The sequence below is a fragment of the Nycticebus coucang genome, chromosome 3 (assembly GCF_027406575.1).
Source record: "Nycticebus coucang isolate mNycCou1 chromosome 3, mNycCou1.pri, whole genome shotgun sequence".
Lineage (NCBI taxonomy): Eukaryota > Metazoa > Chordata > Mammalia > Primates > Lorisidae > Nycticebus > Nycticebus coucang.
Window position 1 is genome coordinate 2,848,989 of NC_069782.1, and position 20,201 is coordinate 2,869,189.

General features: G+C 47.2%; 1 protein-coding gene across 3 annotated transcripts in view; it reads right to left on the bottom strand.

Moving 5' to 3' along the window:
• Positions 1–20,201, bottom strand: part of TBC1D22A (TBC1 domain family member 22A) — a 314,377-nt gene that overhangs the window by 117,330 nt on the left and 176,846 nt on the right. For all 3 annotated transcript variants that reach the window (XM_053582457.1, XM_053582458.1, XM_053582459.1), the window contains exon 10: positions 5,747–5,822. In XM_053582457.1, coding sequence (XP_053438432.1) covers positions 5,747–5,822 — 76 coding nt within the window. The remainder of the gene's footprint in view (positions 1–5,746; positions 5,823–20,201) is intronic.

The window sequence follows — 20,201 nt, forward strand, 5'->3', positions numbered from 1 at the left end:
CACAGAACAAGTGACTGTCAAACGGGTTCTGCTAAAACCTCAGCTGCTGCTCATCCAGGAAACCCCAAACCCTCTCCCATTTCCCTGTGGCCAGTGCTCTGAGGAACCAAATCTCAGCTCTCTATCCTGGGAGAGGTTTGTTTTTCTGGTGGCAATTTTATCTTATGTATTAAAACTAAAATCCTAAGCCCCCTGATAACCAAACAGACCCCTCTTGGCCAAGGAGACCCCAGAGAAAACCTTAGAACTTAGTTTCCAGCCATGATGGGAGAAGAGGTGCAAAGCACAATTACACATGTGTTTTCTCTTCATAAATACTCAGGACTCCCCTAGAGCTTGTTAAATATTATACAAATAGCCACCCTGCTCCGTATAAAATCCTCTTCTCTTATGTCTCCCTTGAAACAACATGTTCCTGGCTTATGGCTGGAGTATTTCCCGGCTTGTCAGAATGGCCACTGCATTTAAAACCTTGTGAGTCTGGGATTTTTTAGTTAACAATCTGGTTCTATTTCCCCAAAGCTACCCACACACTCACTCCTTTTCTCCACAGACTGTTGGCCCTGGAGCCCCTGACTCTCTCCAGGGTCAGATGCAGGTGTTGATACCAGCAGAGGGCTTGACATTCACAGCAACAGCTGTCCCCTAGTTATGCTGCCAAGGTAGTTTATATGTGGTTTTATTTGATTTCATTTTTCATTTATACAGTTGCATCAAGGCAGCATGAAACATTTCAGATATTTATGGACTCCGGGAATCTCAAATTCACTCCTGAAGGCCATTTTTGCTGGATGTAGACTTTAGGGTGACAGTCACATTCTTTTAATACATTGAAAACATCCTCTTGCACTTCTGTTGAAGAGACCTTTATTCAAATGAACAGCTATTCTAAGAAAATTATCTTTCTTCTCTAATTATTTTAAATTTTTTTCTCTGTATTTAGTTTAATTGACTACAATGAGTTTACATGTAGTTTTCTGTTAATTTTCCTCGGATTCACTGGACTCTTGAATCTGAGTTGGGTATTCCATTAGTTCTGAAAAGATCTGTGTTTATCTCTTAAAATTCTTTTTTATGCTGTTTCTTCTCTTTCTATGACTCCAAACTGAACTAGGCTTTCTAACTGTATCCTCTGTATCTCCTGCTTTCTGTATTTTCCATATTCTTTTTTTTTTAGGACAGAGCCTCAAGCTGTCACCCTCAGTAGAGTGCCATAGCGTCACAGCTCACAGCAACCTCCAACTCTTGGGCTTAAGTGATTCTCTTGCCTCAGCCTCCCAAGTAGCTGGGACTACCAGTGCTATTTTTCATATTCTTAACTCTACATGTTTTACTATGGCTATTTTCTTCCAAGCCATCATCTAGTTCACTAATTTTCTCTCTAGCTGTATCTAATTTTTTAACCCTATCCACTAAATTCTTTCTTTTGGTTAACTTATTTTTTAATTCTGGAATCCTGTTTGGTCACTTTTCAACTCTCTTATGCATAATTGTATAGTTTCCCATTCCCTTCAGACATTTCCAAAATTCTCATCTTTTATTTCTTCATACGTAGTAAGGATAATAATTTTATGGTATGTGCCCAACATTTTGTGGGCTTGTTTCTATTATCTTTTTGTTCTCACATAAGGAGTTCTGAAAAGATTTTGTTTTGCTTCTCACAAGTATTCTAGGGAACTCGAATAGAGAAACATCGTAACTGGGGTTCAGATAACCCCGGTCTCCCCAGGTGACCTGCATCCAGACTGCCAGACTTTGAGGGCCATGTTACTTTCTCCTCTACCTTGATACATCACTCTCATGGGTCTCAGAAGACAAACAGGCATTTCTCAGATTCCCTATCCTGAGAAAGCTCAGGTTTGTTTAACCCATTCACTCCATGAGGCTGACAAACTACAACACACTTTGGGATTATTTCTTCTGGATCAGGAAATGCCCAATGCCCTCAGAGTGACAGTGGCTTCAGAACTGGGATCACCTCTCTAGATACTGACATTCTAATCCAGAAGTTCTTGATTTCTTGACAGCAGTGAAAGCTTTTAAGGAATTTATTTTAATTTATTTTCTTTTCTGTCTCTCATTTTGTTTGTGACTTTAAACAAAACAAACTTACCCAGACTTTTTAGTTGTCTTCACCTAAAAAAAACTTGGCCCTAATTATCTAGCTTGCCATGAATGGACATAGAAGTTGCTCCAACTCTCACTTTTTTCTTTAATTTCACAGTAAGTGCCTCAAATTATCATCCCTTGATTTGTAGGAAGTTCTACAGTTTTCCCCCAGAGATGACAAGGAGTCCCCTGGGCTGGCTCCCACCCAGCCCTAGCACACTCCCGGAGGGCACAGCCTGTCCTCCTCTTCCTGCTGCGCCTCTCGCAGACCCGACCGTCTGTCTGCACCCTAGCACCTTCGTGTCTACACACAACTTTCACTGAGGGTTTAGTGACCATGGGGGGACTTAGAGCACTACTCAGAGTGGGGGGCTACTCCAGGTGCTCCGTCCCCTCCTCACCAGGAGAAAGTGAAGGCGCAGGGCTATCCCTCTGGAGCCATCTCTCTCAAGTTTGTCCCTCTCACCACCTTACTGTGCTTTCTTCGTCCACCCAAGGCCTTGCTCGCTCCTTCTCTGTCCGTCTGTTCTTGCCTGACTTCTGAGCCCCATCTTTACAGTGCTGCTGCTAAACTCTGAAAGTCCTGGCTGGGCGCAGTGGCTCACACAATGCTGTAATCCTAGCACTCAGGGAGGCCAAGGCAGGTGGATTGCTTGAGCTCAGGAGTTCAAGACCAGATTGAGTGGCCCCTCTCTGTCTTCCCTACACTGGAAGCAGCTCTCCTGCCACAGCCCCTCGTTCCCAAAAATGCATGCCTGCTCACAGTTTGTCTCCACCCCCACCTCTCAGCTGCTGAGCCGACCACTGTCTGTAGTGGTGCTGAAATGACCAGAGATGTGATGCGAGAGATGAGAGCCTCAGCATCCTGGCAGTCCCACATTCTCTGGCCTCACTTGCCCCTAGTCAAAGCTTCCAAACCCGTGCTATTTCAAGGGACATCAACACAACAGCCAAGTTCATTGGGGCCAGAGCTGCCACAGTTGGGGTGGCTGGCTCTGGGGCTGGGCTTGGAACTGTATTTGGGAGCCTCATAATTGGTTGTGCCAGAAACTATCCTCTGAAGCAACAGCTCTGCCCCTACACCATTTTGGGCTTTGCCCTCTCGGAGCCATGGGGCTCTTTGCCTGATGTGAAGGAGCCCTCTCCACCTGCCCTAGTTTTCTCCGTGTCCTGTCTACCCTGTGTATTCCTCTTCCTATACCTCCCTAGGCAGCCTGGGGAAAGTGGCTGGCTCAGTGTTTGACAGAGGAAAGGTAAATAAATACTGTATTAAGAACAACAACAACAATAAAAGACCATCCTGAGCAAGGGCAAAACCCCATCGCTGCTAAAAATAGAAAAACTAGCTTGGAATTGTGGTAGGTGCCTGTGGTCCCAAATGCTGAGGAGACTGAGGCTCAAGGATCGCTTGAGGCCCGGAGCGTGAGGTTGCTGTGAGCTATAACACCATTGCACTCTAGCCACAGCACAGAGACTCTGTTTCAAAAAAATAAACTCTTAAAGTCCTTTAACTTTACTTTGCAGAGCAATTCAGCTCTTTTCTAATCTATTCCCTTTTGGGCTATGTCCATAAAACCTCACCTTTCTTACTCAACAAGTCCATGAAGGTGCTTCCTTCCTTAAAGTGTCAAAATTTTCTGAAATAAACACTGTCCTTCCCCTAAAATGCTGAAAGGATGAGGTCGTTTTATTTTTAAAGCAATTTTTTCTTTCTCAAATATCCTGTGCCTTTAATAACATCTTTATAGTCCCTGAAAAAGTTCTAAGGCCACAAGTTTTTCCTGTAATGAGTGATGGGATAAAAAGATGCCCCGTCCCAAGTGGCAGCTGAGGGATGGCGGCTCCCACCAGAGACCAACTCTGTAAATACTATGGACTTCCTGTTTTGAAAGCCCGGATATTCTAATTTTGAGGCCATCAGAGAAATTCTTTAAGGTTTCATTTAAAAGAACAGGAATTAACAGGTAATACAATTTAACCTATTACGCCAACATATTTTTTTCTATTGTGAAGAACTGATCCTTTATATAAACAAAGATCCTTTAAATCCTAAACAAAAAATTGCAAGATAAAAATGACCCACTCGGAAACGCCACTGAAAACACAGACGTGATTCACTGAGCAGCACAGGTCCGGCTTCCACTGGTCGCTGTGGCCACTCTTCAGACAATCACCCGGCAAGCCTGCAAAGTGCTTCCTTCTCAGCCTTAGCACCAGAGAAAATCAATTCCAGGATTCCCCAAACTGCAGCACTAGAACAAATGAGCACTAACCACAACTTTCTAACCTCTGAGAAAATATAAAACGTGCCTTCTACGGGACACAGGAGGAAAGAAGAAGTTGCTAAGAACATGTAATTCCCATCTACTACAAATCATATTTCAAAGAACTGAGACTGGGGAACACTTGGGAAAGTGCTGGTAGGTAAAGAAATCCATCTGAACCCAAACAAGATCTCATGGTGACGTTCACAGTAAACGTGCATTAATGCACCTGCAGAGGCAAAAACCAGACTCTTGAAGAGACATGTTGGAAAGCAGGTAAATATAAGACTGAATCAAATAAAGTACTACTGGAGAAGTATATAAAACTTCATAATAGGGAGAGCAGGTGATGGCCAGGAGACACACAGTTAAAAATCAGATCAGTTGGGAACAAAACGGAGTGTATAATTGGTATGACTCCATTTTATAATGTCAAGCAGTGGTCTCCACAGCAAGTGTCTTTCCTGAGAAGGCTGCTGTCGGTTTCTACCACCAAAGGTATGGCGAGGAGGGCGGGGGCAGCAAGCCACACGCGTACCCAGAAGCCCGGCCATGGAAGGCCTGTTGCTGGGGCTAAGTTTTAAGCAAAGCACAATTGCTCTGTGTGCGCAGTGAAACGTCTGCCAAGCTCACATGAGACTCTACAAAAGAGCATGTCTATTTTCCACACCCCGTCACTGACCAGCTGGTGTCACAAATATATGCCTGGTTCTGCTTGGCATCATTTTGTTAATGCTCTGTTCATTAATTTAACGAACTATCAGGAGAATTATGCCTGGAACGGGCAAGCATTATCTCTCAACTCTCATTTAATTAAACTCTGCTATTGCAGAATGACAGTCAGCACATTACGGGGGGAATTGTTTTAAGGATGAAGGTAAAAAGTATTTCAAAGCCCCCACTTAAACAAGAAAGCAGAGTCTAAAATTGCCCAAGCACACACTAGAATTTTCCTATAATATTAAAGATGTAATTTCCAGACTTGCTAATTAATTGGATTCCATGGAGAAATTATTGTAGCATCCTTGATAGAAAAACGATACAGCAAGGCAGGGAGCAGAGCGCAGAGGACACCCATCAACAACCACTGTCACCCCTAATACAACAATCCCAGGCTTAATAAGGAGGGAGTGCTGCCTGCCGCTGGTGCACACTCACTGCTCTCCTGCATAGCGAACGCGCTGAATTCTGATTATATCTCTAACAAGAAGGAGTGAGAACCGCTCGTGCTCCACCGGCTGCTTCAGCAGGCCGCACAGAAGTGACCCCACACAGGCCCAGGTGCCAATGAATGAGGACAGCTTCCTGCCATGCTGAGGGCTGGGGGGCCCTCCCCTTCCCTGGGAAGAGGGGCTGCTCAGAAGCTGGCTTACCATCAATCCGGCTCACAAGCTCTTCCAACATTTTCACTTTCATTTGAATCCCAGGTTGGGCAAAGGTGTAGTTGTCCTAAGGAAAAAATAACAATGTACATGATAGGCATATAAAATAAAAAAATTTTCTGAAGAGGAAGAAGGTAGATTGAAAATGAACAGTTTTATAAGAAAGCAAATTCACAAATGGATAGATTTTATCTTGAGAAACAAGAAGACACACCCTGCCTGACAGGGCCAAGGTGCAGTGCCACCAAATGTCGCTCAGAGAAGGGAAGGACTGCTACCTCCTGGTGTCAGAGGACACACACAGGTTGAGGGTATGAAATGGCACATTTCTGTGTGTAAATGTCACACATTCACACAGAAACTGAACCACAGACACTCACGCTAGCTCACTGAGTGTAATTGTTGAGTTACCCACCCCGCTGGGCACCTGGCCTATAGGTACTTGGCACCAAAGGGCTGAAGGGAAATGGCAAAGTGCTGACAGTGCCAGCAACATGCCCACAACCCATGTGCTCATGACACAGGCACTGTGTGGGGGAAGGTCAGCAAGTGGCTTTGTTCTCCAAGCTGAACCAGGTGAACTCAGGCACAGCTTGCAAACTAAGACAGGAAAGTCCCTGTAGCTGCAAGGGGGAGAGGGCCTGGCCAGGCTGGAGCCAAACAAGCCAGGAATGGGACTCCAGCTCTGCTACTTAGGAGCTGTGTGACCTTGGCAAATAACCTAACCTCTCTGGGCTTCAGCTTCGCCCTCTATATTTTAAATTTTAAATAAAATGAGAATGATGACACACTGCCTTCTAGGTCTATCTACGGCTTCAAGGAAATAATGTCGGAGGAACGTGGACGGAGTCTGAAGACACAGGACCTCCTACAGCCACTGTCACCACCCAGGAGGGCACACTCTGACCCCTGTCCCATCCCCCATCAAGCGGGTGGGCGGCGGGGAGGGCTTCCCACAGAGACTGCCCTTGTGCTCAGCACCTGTCCCCAGGGGGTGCTTCCGAGGGGACTCACACGGCAATAGACTTAACACACTCGAGGACGGTGAGCGTGGAAGGCAGAGTAGTAATCACTCCCAAAGATGCCCACATCCTGCTCCCTAGAACCTGTGAATGTGTCCCCCTCCATGGCAAATGGGAAGGCAGGCTGCACATTAGCTGGTTAAGATCAGGAAAGAACCATGCCTGGTGTGGGGGCCCACTGCACTCACGGGCCCTTAACCATGTGGGAGGCAGGAGGGTCAGGCAGAGCGATGCCACGTGACAGGGACTCAGTCCATTGTTCACTTTGCTGGTGGAGGAGGTACCACAGCCACAGGACACATGAGCTTCTGGGAGCTGGAAGGCAAGAAACAGGCCACCAGGGCCTCTGGGAGGGACACAGCCCACACACACCTTCCATCAGCCTCAGGAGATCCACACAGAACTAAGATAATCGATCTGTGTTGTGTCATATCACCACGTCTGGGTGTTCACCACGGCAACAACAAAAGCCCACACAGAAGGCTGCAGGGATGCCCTTTACCGGGGCCTCTAAGATCTTCCAAGAAATGAAAAGGAGAAATGGGACTGAGAGGCACCAGAGTGACAGCGCTGTGCCCAGGGCCTGTGAGTACTAGACTCAGGCACAGAGCTGTTCTGTAAGCACACAGGGCCTAGGAAACCAGCCTATAGCAGCTCCACCCACAGCGAATGACACTGGGGAAGGCCTCACAAGCCTCGGCAAGGGGAAGCCAGGCCACGGGCCTTAGGGAGGCCACAGGTAACAAGGCCTCAGTCTGAACAGGAGGTGCTGGGCATAAGCAGCTATGGCTCGCCAGGCCCACTCTGCCCCACCGAGCAAGCCCCTGGCCACAGCGAACAGAGCCACTGCAGCCTTTCAGACAGTGGGGATGGTCCCACTGCCTGTCCCCATGAGTGCAGCACAGAGCAGCTGCCGAAACCGCCCCCGCCGTTCAGGGCAAAATGGAGGGCTGTTCTAGGCTTGGCGTGTCTTATCCTAGGACTGGAAAACACAGAGGACAGTGCTCCTGGAGGTGGCCAATCAAGCAGTCATGCCCACAGATTCCAAACGTGGAGGATGGACAACAGAGCAAACAACAAAGGTACCGACCCCAGGAGGCCCAGAGACATGGTGACGGTGCTCACCGGAGCCCAGCCCCAAAATCCCAGAGGGAGACTCCAGAGGAGGCAAAGCACAGCTGAGAATACAGCGTCCAGGCCACCAGCAGCGTGAGGCCTCAAAATCAAAGTGGAAAGTAGAGAAGTACGGGACCGGATCCAGCAGGGTCCTGCTCAGGTGCTTGTCTCCCCACCCCACACACGCATTTCCTAACAAAAGCAGGTGCACAGCCACGATGGCACAGAACTAAAAACAACTACAAGGCATTAAGGACTTTCCCTGAGAAATGGAAACTGAACAGAGTCAAATGTACCCCTTGCCAGGAGATTTCTCCCAGGTGGATTTCAAGCGACAGGCCCTGGATTCCAAAATGTCACATCTCTGCAAGGGCAAAACCAGGAGAATGCTGTCAGCCAGCCTCACTCAGAATGATGCCCAGGCCCTGCTGTGATTTCAGGTGGAAAGAAGAATAGGCTCTGGGAATGGATCTCTCGTAGGACGAGGGCCCTGGGGTCTGGAATGATCTGTTTTCTAGATTCAGTGAGCCAGTTTTATGATGAGCATGTGGGCCCTAATCTAACAGGCAGGGCTCGGGGCCCTAGTGGGGCTGCACAGGTGCCCGTGAGACACCAGGTAGCCTAGAGCTGAGCCCACACTGCAGCAGGAGTTAAGGACAACTGTGAGCTTTGACATACTTGAACTTTAACGAGGGTGAGAAATTTTGGCTCTGGACTTTAATTCCTTTGAATGTCATCTTTGGACCTGAACTTGCAAAGGTTAGCCTTTAAGACTTACTTTCTCCCCTACGCTGGATCACGGAGGGAGATTTATGCTCAAAGGTGGAGCATCCCATGTTGATGGGAGTTTATATACCATCATCTTACCTCACGGAGGAATCTCTGACGAGTCAGGTAGAACAATATAGATGCAGAGAATTAAGGGGTTTGCAGCTTCAGGTACAGAAAGGCCTGACAGATTGTTTAATTAGTGTCCTATTCTGACAAATTTTAGAGCCATCAGGAGCACTCCCTAACACCCCCGGTCTGTCCTGATGGACTGCAACTCTCCTGGCTGAGCAGGAACCTCCGGGTTATGCAAACAACAAACGTCTCCCAGACTTTCTCTGTCCCCAGAAATACTTGCCCCAAGGAGGTGATGTGCATGCACAGGGGATAACTGGCCTGTGGGCTCAGCTCCCACCCCCTCTGCACTGTTCTCCCGTCATAGGAGAATGGCTCTGAGGGGCGGGTGAGCCTCAGCACTCCTGGATGCAGTCAGCTGGATTATGGGCCTCGCACTGAGAAAGGGTTCAAGCCTCTCATTTAGCAGAAATAGAAGTTATTCTTTGGCCTCCATCTGCCACTATTTCGTTTTATTTCTCAATTTGTTCAAAACCCAGGTAGAGAAGATGGGTTCTCAGAAATCCAAGCAATAAGAAGAGAATGACAGCTGAGAGCCTATCAATAAAACCCGTATTCTGAAAAGACCTGCAGAGCCTGCCGGGCGCGGCCCAGTGCTCTGACTGCAGGCCCAGGGCAGGGCAGAGGGCTTTAGACAAGCAACACGGACAACAGGCTCCACTCCAGAGGCCAGGAAACACCATGGCCAGGACACAGGTGGGGTCTCAGTCTGGGCCTCCCGTGTTGAGGTGAGTCCAGGCCACAGCAGCCTCTGTCTGGTGGCCAGGAAGCCTTCAAAGGGCCACTCCAGGAGACAGACCAGGGGGAGGAATCCAGAGCCCAGCAGCTAAGAAGGCGTGAGGAGAAGAGAACGCTCATGGCCCCAGCAACAGCCTTTGCTCCGAAGGCGCTTGTGATCCTCCTAGGTGCCACTGCTGCCTGCCCGGGGACTCCCTAGGCCTCTGGGCAGACACCCCGGCCACTGCACACACACCAGAACACAGCTGGCCAGGGAAAACACCAGACTCAGAAAGCGTGTGCTGCGTGAAAATGCGGATGGGCAGAAAAGCAGGGAAGAACAGTTCACACCTAGGACAACGTGAACAGTAACAAACTAATATTGTTCCCTTCATAAAAAGGAAATGTGGATTCTTTCTAATTGAGCTTTTTGTCTTGAAAAAAATGTTATAAAAATATTATAAAACTCACAGGTCAGAAGGAAAAAAAGGAAGGCCTGAGGAATACAATGACCTTTTATGAAATTTTTATAAAAGGTAAAGTAGATATTCATAGAAAAAAATAAAAAGCAGACGCTCAGCTTGCCTGACACCTGTCGTTGTTCCAACACCACACCCAACAGTAACAAAGACACCTTCTGTGCTCTTTAGGAGAGCAGGGGAGGAACCGCCTCTGAAGAGCATGCTCAGGAAGAGTCGCTGGCTCAGCCAGGCAGACCCGGGACCCCCTTACACTGGCAGCTCAGAGGGAAGGAGACCCCCTTCTGCATCTCTGAAGAGTGGCCCTTCCAACTAGTCTGCACCCCCTTTCTAGGGTGATCTCACTCTGTGAGTCCTGCGCCTGGGCTGTGGGGTCTGCAGTTACAGATGCAGAGAAAAGCCAATGGGGCCCTTCTGTTCCCAGAGATAAGGGTCTGGGAGCTGAGCAGATGCTCGTCACAACACGTGAGCACACGTTTACTGCTAGCTGTGACCTGGGAAGCTGCGCCATCACAGCACTGGCTGTGCCAGTGAATACGCAAAGACTTCCTTCCCTGGAAGTCCACACTGGCAGTGTGAGGCCTCAGCTGATCTGTGAGGGGTGGTTCCAGCACTGCAGAGGAGACCCCCAGAGTGGGTGGAGGGGCATCAGGGAAGCCGTGGGTGTGCCCAGAGAAGGCTGTTTTGAGGCTGGAGGGCATCACGGACTTCGAGGTATGATCAGCACGACGAGATGAAGTGAACGGCACGCGATAGGGAGCCGCCGCATTTGAGAAGCTCATTCCAACTGCAAGGTGCAGAAGTAACACAACGGGACCAAGAAGGACACAGCACATCAGTTACAGGACGACTGCTGCAGTCTAGGGAAGGTGATGTAAGAGCTTCCCACACAGATGTGGTCACGCAGCTGTGCAAACGGCTTTCTACTGACCTGCACCAGTTGGCTTTTTGAACTTGAACATAGGACTTCCATTTATTCCTATTAGCTTGTTCATCCGGTTGTTTCTCAGCTGGCATACCAGGCTCCTTCTGAATCTTGATTGTGTAATCTATCACATTAGCTGTCCCTCCAAGCTTAAAGACGTTGGCTAAACTGATCCCTCAAAGCCTCCATTACAGCCTCTGAGAAGAGGGGAGAAGGACGAGGCCAAGGACGCCTGTGGCAGGCTCTCAGAAGCTGCTCAAAGCAGAAAGGCATCGTAAAAATAGATTGAGCCTTGTTTAACTCCTCAATTTCCTACCTGCCAGCTTAATTTCTCTGCTCTCCTGTCTTCTCATCTGTAAAATGGAGAGAGGAAGGGCCCATCACAAGTACGCGGTGAATATTAAATGAGTTACTGAACCTAAATGAACCTACGACAATGTCCACATGAAAGATGAGCCCACCCCTCCGCCTGGCATCAGTCACGAGCAGCGGGGGAGGTGCTGAGCGCCTGTCCTCAGGCCAAGCAGCAGGACAGTGTCAGAAGGCGGTCTGTGACAGACCACACGCACACACCGCAGGGAGCCACCACGAAACACGGGGGGAGGGAGAGGCAGCCGGCGAGTCACAGTGAAGGTCAGCAACCTGGGTGACGGAAGCCAGTCCCTGTACGACTCCAGCAAGGTCACATTCTGGAAAAAGCACAGTAAAAAGACCAGTGTTGCCAGAGGTTTGGGGAGGAGGGATTTGCGGGCAGTGAAACTCCCTTGGATGAGGCTTTGTCGGTGGATACCCGCCATACCTCCATCAAAACCCACAGGACACGCAACACAAAAAGTGAGCTCTTTAGTAAGTGACGAGGGACTTTAGGGCTGGCTCCTGGGCTGTGGCAAACATGCAGCACTGGTGACAGACAGCAGTGACAGCTCAGTGGAGCAGCATAACAGGAACGCTGATTTTCTGCTCAATTCTTCTGTAAACCTAAAACTTCTCTAAAACCCAAAGTTCATTAATTTAAAAAATACTCTATTCATCCAAAAGAGGGCAGGAGAAAAAGGAAGGTTAAAAAAAGATGAAATAAAAAATAATGGCAACCTAAACCCAAACTGCACGGCAGCATTACATGAACATGGCAGACAGCAGCTTTACGGTAAGTACACTCCAAATAAGAACGTACGTGCTGTCTCTGTGCTGGAGTCTGGTAATCCCCGCAACATGTCAGACATTCTCCTCGTTCTTATTACACCTCCTGTGGTGACGTGGGGTCAGTGACCTCAGCCGTTACTATTGTGACTGGTCTGGTGCAGCGTGAAACGTAATTGACAGTGTGTGTGTTCTCGCTGCTCCATGACCAGCCCGGGCCGCTGTGTGTCCAAATGAAAGGAAGGTTGCGTACAATCAGTGAGAAATGCCGGGGCTTGTGAGGAAGGCCAGGGGCCAGACCGCCTCTACCCAATAGCTAGTCAAGTTGTGAAGGCAAAGGAAAAGTTCTTGAAGGAAATTCAAAGTGCTGGGCCAGTGAATACACAAATAATGAGAAAGTGAAATAAGCATTATTGTGTTACAGAGAGAGTTTGCGTGGTCTGGATAGAAGATCACACTAGCCACAACATTCCCTTAAGCCAAAGCCTGGTCCAGAGCAAGGTTCCAGCCCTCTTCAGTCCCACCAAGGCTGAGGGAGGTGAGGAAGCTGCAGGAGAAAGCTGGAAGCCAGCAGAGGCTGTTCAGGAGGTTACGAGGTTACAGGAAAGACTCGTCTCCACAAGAGACTGCAAGTGCTGATGGGGGTGCGCAGCAAGTTATCCAGAAGATTCAGCTGAGAGCGTGCATGAGGGTGGCAGCATCCAACAGATTCTCAATGTAGAAAATTGCCAAAACACAGGACTTCCACAGTTAGAGGGAAGAAAACACTCATCTTCAGAGCTCTGCCGAGAGCTGGCTCTCGTTAGGACTAACGCAGCTGGGACGTGGTGAAGCCACAGCTTATTCACCTCTGCGGAAATCCTGGGCCCTGAAGAGTAATGCTCAGTCCACTCTGCCTGTGCTCTGCCCTGGAGCAACTAAGCCTGACGACAGCACAGAAGTTTACAGTGAGGTCACTGAACAGTTGAAGCCCACTGTTGAGACCTGCTGCTCAGAAAAAAAACAAAAATTCCTTTCAAAATACTACCGTTATCAACGCACCTGGTCACCCAGAGCCCCAACAGACATGTACAAGATGGGTGCCGTTTCCCTGCCTCCTGCCTCCTCACTCAACGTCCATACTGCAGCCCCAGGCCAAGGAGCAACCTCAACTTTCAAGACATTATTGAAGAAATATGTTTCATAAGGCTATGGGGGTCATAGATAATGACTCCTATGATGGATCTAGGCAAAGTAAATTGATATCCTCTGGGAAGGATTCAGATCTGGATGCCACTAAGAACATCAGTGAGTCACAGGGAAGGTCTAACTCGTAACATCAGCAGGGTGTGGAGGAAGTTGACTCCGACCCTGATGGATGGTGGTAGCAGGCTCAAGGCTTCAGTGTTGGAAGCTGCTGAAGACATGGGGCCAACAGCAAGAGCCCCCGAAACAGAAGTAGAGCCGAAGATGGGACTGAGTTGCTGCAGTCTCACGGTAAATCTGACTGGCGAGGACCTGCCTCTTACAGATGAGCAAAGAAAGTGATTTCTTGGGATAGAACCTACTCCTACTGAAGACGTCATGAAAACTTGGAAATGACAACAAAGGGTTGGGAATTTTACACAAACTTAGTAAAGCAGTGGCAGGTTTGGGAGGATTGACTCCAATTTTAAAAGAAATTCTTCTTTTGGTCAAATACTATCAAATAGCATCCAGAATGCTACAGAAAAGTCTTTCATGAAAGGAAGAGTCAATCCACATGGCAAACTTCACTGCTGTCATATTTTAAGAAATCCCCACGGCCACCCAGCCCTCACTAACCACCTCCCTGATCAGTCAGCTCCATCAGCCTGGAGGCAGACCCTCCACCAGCAAAAAGGTCACCACTCGCTGATGGCTCGAAGGACTGTTAGCACTTTGTAACAACAAAGTATTTTTTAACTAAGGCACATACATATTTGTAGATATGAAACTACTGCACACTACTGCAGACTACAGTATGAACAAGCATAACTTTCATATCTATGGGGAAACCGAACAATTTGTGTGACTATTTTACTATGACGTCCACTTTATTCCATCAGTCCGGAAACGAACAAGAGATGGACTGTCATCTCTCTCTCTGAATCTGAACAGGCTGTGACTTTTTCGATCAGAAAAGCACAGTGAATGTGACTTCCAAGTCATGGATGGACACAGCATTCAAGGCTCAGTCACAAAAAAATGCAACTTACACCTTGTTTACAGAAATAATTTCACTGGGAACCTTGAATGTCGCATGAGAGTCTGCTCATGCCGTGGCCACCGTGGCCACCGTCCTGTGGGAACACTGAGCCACACAGGGGCTGAGAGGGAGCAGTCAGGTCTCAAGTCCTCACAGAGCCACCCTGGCTCAGGCACCAGATGCTTACGGACAGGAGACTCTAAGCTCCAGCCCCAGTCTGCCCAGCTGTGGCTCCAGACACTGTGGTGCACAGATAAGTATCCCAGCTGTGCCCCGACTCCTGACGACCAGAATCTGTGAGCACAGAAACATGGCTGCTTTTGGTCAGGAGTAACATGCTATGCAGCAATCAGACCCGGAAAACTATGCCAGCTCACAAAAATCACTTGTATTCCTATACACCAGTAGCACAGCATAAAAGAAAAAATTTACCAGCAAAGCTATACCCTTCAAAGTAGCATCAAAAACAAAAAAACTGAAATATTTAGAACTAAATTTAACAAAACATGGGTAAAACCCATGCCCTGAAAACTACAAAATGCCTGGGAAGATACATTGAAGACGTTCTAAATAAATGAGGAGATATTCCGTGATAATGGATGAGAAGACTCAGTTCAAACTGAAACAGTTCACAGACGTTCATTTAAGACCTCAGCACGCTCAAAGGGCAGACATGGCAGGTGACAGACACACGCTACATAAAAACACAGATGCTAAAAATACGCAATGGTTTGTTTGCTGAAAGAACAAAGTGGGGGACTGACCCTGCTTGACCCCGTGGAAAGCTACAGTAACTGAGACAGGGGCTGGATAAAGACCATTAGTGTATCAGTGAGATGGAACAGGGTGTCCAGAAACAGGTCAAACACATAAACAGAGTCCCTGAAGTTTAGACAAAGGTACCAAAGCCATCAAATACAGAAACAAAACTGTTTTCAACAAACGGTGTTGTGTTCACGAGGATGCCTCTATGGAGAAAGATGAACCCCCCACACCTTCCCCACCACACACACAGAAATTCAGTCATGCTAGGCTGTAGACCCACAAGTAAAATTACAATGCACCTAGAAGGAAAACAGGAGGAATGCCTTAGCATTTGGGGGATAAGCAAAGGGTTTTTAGTTAAGAAACAGAAAATGATAGCCGGGCGTTGTGGCAGGTGCCTGTAGTCCCAGCTACTCGGAAAGCTGAGGCAAGAGAATCACTTAAGCCCGGGAGTTGGAGGTTGCTGTGAGCTGTATGAGGCCATGGCACTCTACCAAGGGCCATAAAGTGAGACTCTGTCTCTACAAAAAAAAAAAAAAAGAAGAAAAAGAAAAGAAACAGAAAACGATTGCCACAAAAGAAAAAAATTATAAATTAGACTTAATCAAAATAAAAGTCTTCTACTGATCAGAACACACTGTTAAAGAGACGGTTACAGACCAGGAGAAAATGTGCTCAGGGTATGCACCGTGACAAGGGACTGTCACCCAGCACAGAGGAGCACGGTGGTGACACAGCATTCTGACGTGAATGGCCAGAACCTATAGACGAGGCTGATGAGTGTGTAAACGGCGTGAACACTCTGGGGAAAGACAAAAACTGCACCTTCTCCTGCGTGGTGACCAGCACATCTGCTCCTGGGCACTGACCATGAGGAGTGAGACAAACGCCCACAGATGCATCCTAGATGGTCTCAGAAGCCTGATTCGCCCACCATGGCCCAAGGCTGGACACAGCCTCAGCTTCCACCCAGGACAGACGCACAAAGGGTGCACGTCCAGGGATGGGGTGCTGCTGGGCACTCCCAGCACAGCAGGCGACAGCACAGATTTTTAGGTTTTTCAATGCTACCGTAAATTAAATGTTTTTAATTTTCATTTTTAAATTGCATGCTGCTCAGTGACTCGTTCTTAATGAAGCTTCATCTGTAGCCCAGTAACTAACACGCTCTCGTCTGTTTAATAAACCTTCCTGAAACGGCATCAAGAGTCCTCCATTTTATTGACTGAGGTCCAAGATCACACCTCTAAGACCCTTCACGGAATAGGACTCGTCAGATCCTCGAGGCAGGGGAGAGGAACAGTGCTGAGCGGGAGGGGCTTCACTGATCCTCCCACCCAGGGCTCCCTCCACTCTGCCCAGCAGACTCTTCTGGACTAGCACAACAAACACCGAACGGAGACAGGGGCACACGGGCCTCCCCTCCGCCACCTTCTCAAGCCCAGCCCTTCCAGTCCTCTCTGCTGCCATCTGAGCTGGGAGGTAACAGCCAGGCTACGGGGCAGGAGCCTGCACTTCTCCAAGGCCCCTCTGCGCAGGTCCTGTCCTTTCCTCCGTCCCTTTCGATCCCCCTGACATTAACCTTGATGGTTCGTGCACATCAGCCCTACTTGTGGGATGTCCAGCCCCGAGGCAGGGCCTCATAGTGCCCTGGCCTTTCTGTGAGTCAGTCACAACTCTGGCCTTTTCTCTGACAAGTTCCAAGATAATTTAGTCACTTTCCCCAGTACTCCTATCACTTCCATACCACCAACCAATTCTCAGAAGTGAGTAATTCTTCCCCAAGGAAAGGAAATGTAAATGACTAATTATAAAAGGCAATGGCTCTTTTCTACTCAAAGAAGCTGTCCTGTTATGTAATGAATCTAGGAGCAACAGGATGACTGCAGGGCAGGCAAACATGGACGCTGTAATTCAAGAAGTAATAGTGAGAGGCGGAGCACGATGGCAGCCGAGTAACAGCTTCCTTGCATCTGGGCACCGTGAGTCTGGGGATATAAGACTCCAGGCATCTCTGGCTGGTGGGATCTGCCTATCATCACCCCTGAGAGGATACAGAGAGTCAGCGAGAGACTTCTGGACCCCAAGAGGAGGACTAAAACAGTGGAAAACCGGCAAGTGGTCCCGTGTGTTCAATCCATCTAAACCCGCCCGCAACTGTAAGTTCAATAACAGCGAGACTGCAAACCAGAAAGGCCTTACCTGTGAACTGTTTTGGTGTCTTTGGACTTCGCACTCAGGTGAACTGCCTTGGGGAGAGCCTGAGCGGGAGTGCGGAGAACTTTGGCTTTTGTCTAGGGCCCCAGTCTGAGCCGCTGAGCCAGACGGAGCTAATAGTGTTTGGCTCTGGGTCACAGGCAGACATTGCGAGCGATCTGCCCCGGCAAGCTCCGCCCTCAGGGTCGCAGAGCTGGAATTGGGTGGGAGCTGGTAACCCAGCGACCAAGTAGCCTAAGGGCAGGGTCTGAGCTGCCTTGCAGCCCTGACCCTCGGGGGCAGAGGGAGACCAGTTTTGACATACAGGGTAAGTGGATAGCCACTTCAGCAGTGATTCCATCGACAAGCACTTCCCTGAGAAAGCTTCTGCTCAGTAAGTGAACAAGTTCAAAGTGCCTTTTAAGTGAGCTGAAGAGAGATTTAGGGTGTCTACCTGCTGGGGTTTGAGAAACTAGCAGCCTCCAGTCGTATCAGAACTGTGATTAACATCTCATACCCCAGAAGACCACGTGTTGCCCAGACAATATTCAATAACATATACATACTGCTTTGTTTTTGGTTGTGTTTTTTTATTTTTTTTTGGTTTGGTTGTTTCTTTTGTTTATTTTGATGTTGTGGATTGTTGTTTTGTTTTTTAAGTTCAACCTTTTCCATACAGATCCCTTTTCTTTCTCAATTTTTCTAGTTTAATTATAATTTCCCATTGCTGCCTATTTCAATAATTAGAACTTCATTTTTGTTAGTGTTTCTACCGCTATTATTTGGTTTTTCCAGCCAATTTTATCCCGTAAAGTTTTCTGTTTGCTTGTTTTGGTTTGATTTATAGCATTTTTGTCTTTCCTCTCTACTTGGTGGAGGTGGGGTACTGTGTCTGATCAGGTTAGCAAAGAGCTGCTGACCTCAAGAGAACCACCCCATTGGGCACCCCCAGAAGGTGTTTTTTTTTTTTTTAAGGTTGCATCAAAGTACCCTACTGTACACCTATGTTGCTCTGTCTCCCTCTTTCTGTGCCTCTCTTCTTTTTGTCAATATTCCTTTTACCCACCCCCTCTCCTTTCTCTATTTTTCTTTTTTTTTTTCTTATCACTCGGTCCTCCTTTCTTTCATCCCTTTTTTGCTCTTAAACCTTCTCACCCTTCTGGTCCTGTAATCCTTAGTCCACAGGCACGAGAACTTAAAGAGCAAGAGGAAGTGAAAGGAAAATTAGGGCAAGGAAACAGATAAAAGAAATCACCCATGAGGAAGAATCAGCAGAAAACTCCAGGCAACATGAAGAACCAGTCCAGAACAACCCCGCCAAGGGACCATGAGGTAGCGACTGCAGAGGATTCCACCTATACAGAAATGTTTGCAATGACAGAAAGGGAATTTAGAATACACATGTTGAAAACAATGAAAGAAATGATGGAAACAATGAAGGAAACTGCTAATAAAGTGGAAAATAACCAAAAGGAAATCCAAAAATAGAATCAAATAAGAGATGAACGATATGAAGAATATAAAAAGGATATAGCAGAGCTGAAGGAAATGAAACAGTCAATCAGGGAACTTAAAGATGCAATGGAAAGTATCAGCAACAGGTTAGACCATGCAGAAGAAAGAACTTCAGAGGTAGAAGACAAAGTTTTTGAGATAACTCAGATAGTAAAACAGGCAGAAAAGAAGAGAGAGAAAGCAGAACGTTCACTGTCAGAATTATGGGACTTTATGAAGCATTCCAACATACAAATTATAGGAATTCCAGAAGGGGAAGAAGAATGCCCCAGAGGAATGGAAGCCATACTAGAGAATATTATAAAAGAAAATTTCCCAAATATCACCAAAGATTCTGACACACTGCTTTCAGAGGGCTATCGGACCCCAGGTCGCCTCAACTCTAACCGAGCTTCTCCAAGACACATTGTGATGAACCTGTCCAAAGTCAAGACAAAAGAAAAGATTCTGCAAGCTGCCAGGAGTAAGCGCCAGTTGACCTACAGGGGCAAATCCATCAGAGTGACCGCAGACTTCTCTAATGAAACTTTCCAAGCAGGAAGACAAGGGTCATCTACCTTTAATCTACTTAAACAGAACAATTTCCAGCCCAGAATTCTGTACCCTGCTAAGCTAAGCTTCAAAATTGACAGAGAAATCAAATCATTTACGGATATACAAACATTGAGGAAATTCGCCACAACAAGACCAGCTCTACAGGAAATACTTCAACCTGTTCTGCACGCTGACCACCACAATGGATCAGCATCAAAGTAAGAACTCAGAAATTAAAGGACAGAACCAAACCTCCACACTGATGCAAAAGATAAAACTAAGCAATGGACTCTCACCAAATAAGACGAATAGAATACTACCACACTTATCAATTATCTCAATAAATGTTACTGGCTTGAATTCCCCACTGAAGAGACATAGATTGGTTGACTGGATTAAAAAACACAAGCCATCCATTTGCTGTCTGCAAGAAACACACCTGGCTTCAAAAGACAAATTAAAGCTCCGAGTCAAGGGTTGGAAGACAATTTTTCAGGCAAATGGAATTCAGAAGAAAAGAGGAGTTGCAATCTTATTTTCAGATACATGTGGATTTAAAACAACTAAAGTCAAAAAAGACAAAGATGGTCACTTTATATTGGTCAAGGGAAAAATACAACAAGAAGACATTTCAATTCTAAATATCTATGCACCCAATTTAAATGCTCCCAGATTCTTGAAACAGACCTTACTCAGTCTGAGCAATATGATATCTGAGAATACCATAATAACAGGGGACTTTAACACACCTCTTACAGAGCTGGACAGATCCTCTAAACAGAAATTAAACAAAGATATAAGAGATTTAAATGAGACCCTAGAACAACTATGCTTGATAGACGCATATAGAACACTTCACCCCAAAGATAAAGAACATACATTCTTCTCATCACCCCATGGAACATTCTCCAAAATTGATCATATCCTG